We start from the raw sequence: 3,691 nt of genomic DNA, 5'->3' as shown, positions 1-3,691 counted from the left end.
AGTGGGATTAAGAAAGCTTTGAAAAGATCAATTATAACATTTTGAGGATTAAAAGTTAAAATTACAAAATAAGGAAAAGGAAATTATCAAATTTAACTTTTATTTAAAACTTGAATGTTTCGTAATTGATTACAAATCAATTTGTTATCATCATGTTTACATAAAACTTGGTTGAACCTGCAAAAAACCATAATTTTCATTCAGATGAATCATGTTTTTTTTCTCTCTAGCTGCTGCTCTTCAGTGTGACGCCTGTGCAGATCAGACATGTTCAACCACAGTTAGTAAGACGTGCAGCTCAGAGACCATGTGTATTACAGCTTCCATCAGAGGTATTCCTCTTCTCCTCTCACACGTTACTGAACATGTTCTGGAAGGTTCTGTGGGATTTCCATCAGTAAAACCATCTGTACTTTGACTCTGCAGCCACTTCATCTCAAGGTTCAGGAGCATTAATCTACAAGGACTGTGCTGCTGCATCTCTTTGTCCAACCACTGGAGCTGCAACCTTTTCCGTCGCCTTGACTTTTTCCAGTGCGATTGCATCAGCTCAGTGCTGCAACACGACCAACTGCAACTCCCAGACCCTGACATGTACGGACACTCAGCTTTTTACTGAAGAAAACCTCAGATTTCAAAACCATGTGGATGTTCCTCTGAAGTTTCTACACATTGGTCTTGTTAATAATAAAATCTTTTACTGTTTTTAGTTCCGGACCCTCCGTCTGCTAACGGCCGGACGTGTCCCGTCTGTGACCCGACCACCTCTCAGTGCAGCTCTACAGTTACATGTTCAGGAGACCAGACCAGCTGCTTCCAAGCAACCAGTGAGTTTTCATGACAACTAAAAAAGTTTGACCTAAAGAATATATTCTTCTGGTTTGTAATAATCATCAGCCTCTGTGTTTTAATAAAGCTCATAAAACAAGCCAAGAAAAGAAAAGTACACATTAAAAACATTTACCCATGTATTTATTTGATAAGCATTCTTATTATTTGTGTAATCATTTTTTTTTATCATAAACTTAACCAAGTTGTGTTGATCTACAGTGACAGACGGCTCAGCAGCATATCCAGTTGTGGGCTGTGTGTCTCCAAACACATGTGCAGCTGCAGCGAGCCTGAATTACCTGCCTTTCATGGAGAGCGTTGGTAACATCCTCATTGGACCGACCTGCAGCGCCGCAACCATCATGACAACTGTTCAACCAACAATCTCTACCACACAAGAAGCAACAACTGCTGAATTACCCACTGGAAGCACAACTATAGATGCAGCAACCTCCAAAACCTCTGCACCCTCAACTGCTGCTGAATCAATGACCATAACCTCTGAATCTACAACTGCTGCCGCATATATGTCCACAACCTCTGCACCCTCAACTGCTGTCGCATCAATGTCTACAACCTCTGCACCCTCAACTGCTGCTGAATCAATGTCGACAACCTCAGAATCTACAACTGCTGCCGCATCAATGTCCAAAACCTCTGCACCCTCAACTGCTGCAGCGTCAATGTCTACAACGTTTGCACCCTCAACTGCTGCCACATCAATTTCCACAACCTCTGCACCCTCAACTGCTGCGGAATCAATGTCAACAACATCTGCACCCTCAACTGCTGCTGAAACAATAACCACAACCTCGGCACCCTCAACTGCTGCTGCATCGATGTTCACAACCTCTGAATCTACAACTGCTGGCGCATCAATGTCCACAACCTCTGCACCCTCAACTGCTGCCGCATCAATGTCCACAACCTCTTCAGCCTCAACTGCTGCCGCATCAATGTCCGCACCCTCTGCACCCTCAACTGCGACTGAATCAATGTCCACAACCCCAGAATCTACAACTGCTGCCGCATCAATGTCCACAACCCCTGCACCCTCAACTGCTGCTGAATCAATGTCCACAACCCCAGAATCTACAACTGCTGCCGCATCAATGTCCACAACCTCCGCACCCTCAACTGCTGCTGAATCAATGACCACAACCTCTGCACCCTCAACTGCTGCTGAATCACTGACCATAACCTCTGTATCTACAACTGCTGCCACATCAATGTCAACAACCTCTGCACCCTCAACTGCTGCAGCGTCAATGTCCACAACCTCTGCACCCTCAACTGCAGCCGCATCAATGTCAACAACCTCTGCACCCTCAACTGCTGCCGAATCAATGTCCACAACCTCTGCAGCCTCAACTGCTGCAGCGTCAATTTCCACAACCTCTGCACCCTCAACTGCGGCCGCATTAATGTCAACAACCTCTGCACCCTCAACTGCTGCCGAATCAATGACCACAACCTCTGAATCTACAACTGCTGCCGCATCAATGTCCACGACCCCAGAATCTACAACTGCTGCTGCATCAATGTCCACAACCTCTGCACCCTCAACTGCTGCCACATCAATGTCCACAACCTCCGCACCCTTAACTGCTGCCACATCAATGTCCACAACCCCTGCACCCTCAACTGCTGCTGAATCAATGTCCACAACCTCTGCACCCTCAACTGCTGCCTCATCAATGACCACAACCTCTGCACCCTCAACTGCTGCTGAATCAATGACCACAACCTCTGCACCCTCAACTGCTGCTGAATCAATGTCCACAACCTCTGCACCCTCAACTGCTGTTGAACCAATGTCCACAACTTCTGTACCCTCAACTGCTGCCGGATCAATGACCACAACCTCTGCACCCTCAACTGCTGCCGCATCAATGTCCACAACCTCTGCACCCTCAACTGCTGCTGAATCAATGACCACAACCTCTGCACCCTCAACTGCTGCTGCATCAATGTCCACAACCTCTGCACCCTCAACTGCTGCTGAATCAATGACCACAACCTCTGCACCCTCAACTGCTGCTGCATCAATGACCACAACCTCTGCACCCTCAACTGCTGCTGCATCAATGACCACAACCTCTGCACCCTCAACTGCTGCTGCATCAATGACCACAACCTCTGCACCCTCAACTGCTGCTGCATCAATGACCACAACCTCTGCACCCTCAACTGCTGCTGCATCAATGACCACAACCTCTGCACCCTCAACTGCTGCTGCATCAATGACCACAACCTCTGCACCCTCAACTGCTGCTGCATCAATGACCACAACCTCTGCACCCTCAACTGCTGCCGCATCAATGTCCACAACCTCTGCACCCTCAACTGCTGCTGCATCAATGACCACAACCTCTGCACCCTCAACTGCTGCCGCATCAATGTCCACAACCTCTGCACCCTCAACTGCTGCTGCATCAATGACCACAACCTCTGCACCCTCAACTGCTGCTGCATCCACTTCCACAACTTCTGTACCCTCAACTGGTGCATCGATGTCCACAACCTCTGCACCCTCAACTGCATTTGAATCAATGACCGCAACATCTGCACTTTTAACTGCTGCTGAATCAATGAGCACAACCTCCTCGCCCTCAACTGCTGCTGCATCAATGTCCACAACCTCTGCACCCTCAACTGTTGCCGTATCAATGTCCATAACCTCTGCACCCTCAACTTCTGCTGCATCAATGACCACAACCTCTGCACCCTTAACTGCTTCCGAATTAGTGACCACAACCTCTGCACCCTCGAATGTTGCCTCATCAATGTCCTCAACCTCTGCACCCTCAACTGCTGCCACATCAATGTCCACAACCTCTGCACCCTCAACTGCTGCTGA

The 3,691-nt window shown here is 48.1% G+C and overlaps 1 protein-coding gene across 1 annotated transcript; it reads left to right on the top strand.

Moving 5' to 3' along the window:
- The first annotated feature begins 1,485 nt into the window (after positions 1 to 1,485).
- LOC112151797 (mucin-5AC-like) lies at positions 1,486 to 3,691 on the top strand. Its single transcript, XM_036212154.1, has 3 exons — positions 1,486 to 2,970; positions 3,428 to 3,494; positions 3,580 to 3,691. The coding sequence occupies exons 1-3, from the start codon at positions 1,515 to 1,517 to the stop codon at positions 3,689 to 3,691; spliced, it is 1,635 nt and encodes a 544-aa protein (XP_036068047.1). The 5' UTR covers positions 1,486 to 1,514.

The sequence above is a fragment of the Oryzias melastigma genome, linkage group LG6, assembly GCF_002922805.2.
Source record: "Oryzias melastigma strain HK-1 linkage group LG6, ASM292280v2, whole genome shotgun sequence".
NCBI classification, from domain to species: Eukaryota; Metazoa; Chordata; class Actinopteri; order Beloniformes; family Adrianichthyidae; genus Oryzias; species Oryzias melastigma.
This window is presented reverse-complemented; position numbering and strand designations above follow the sequence as displayed.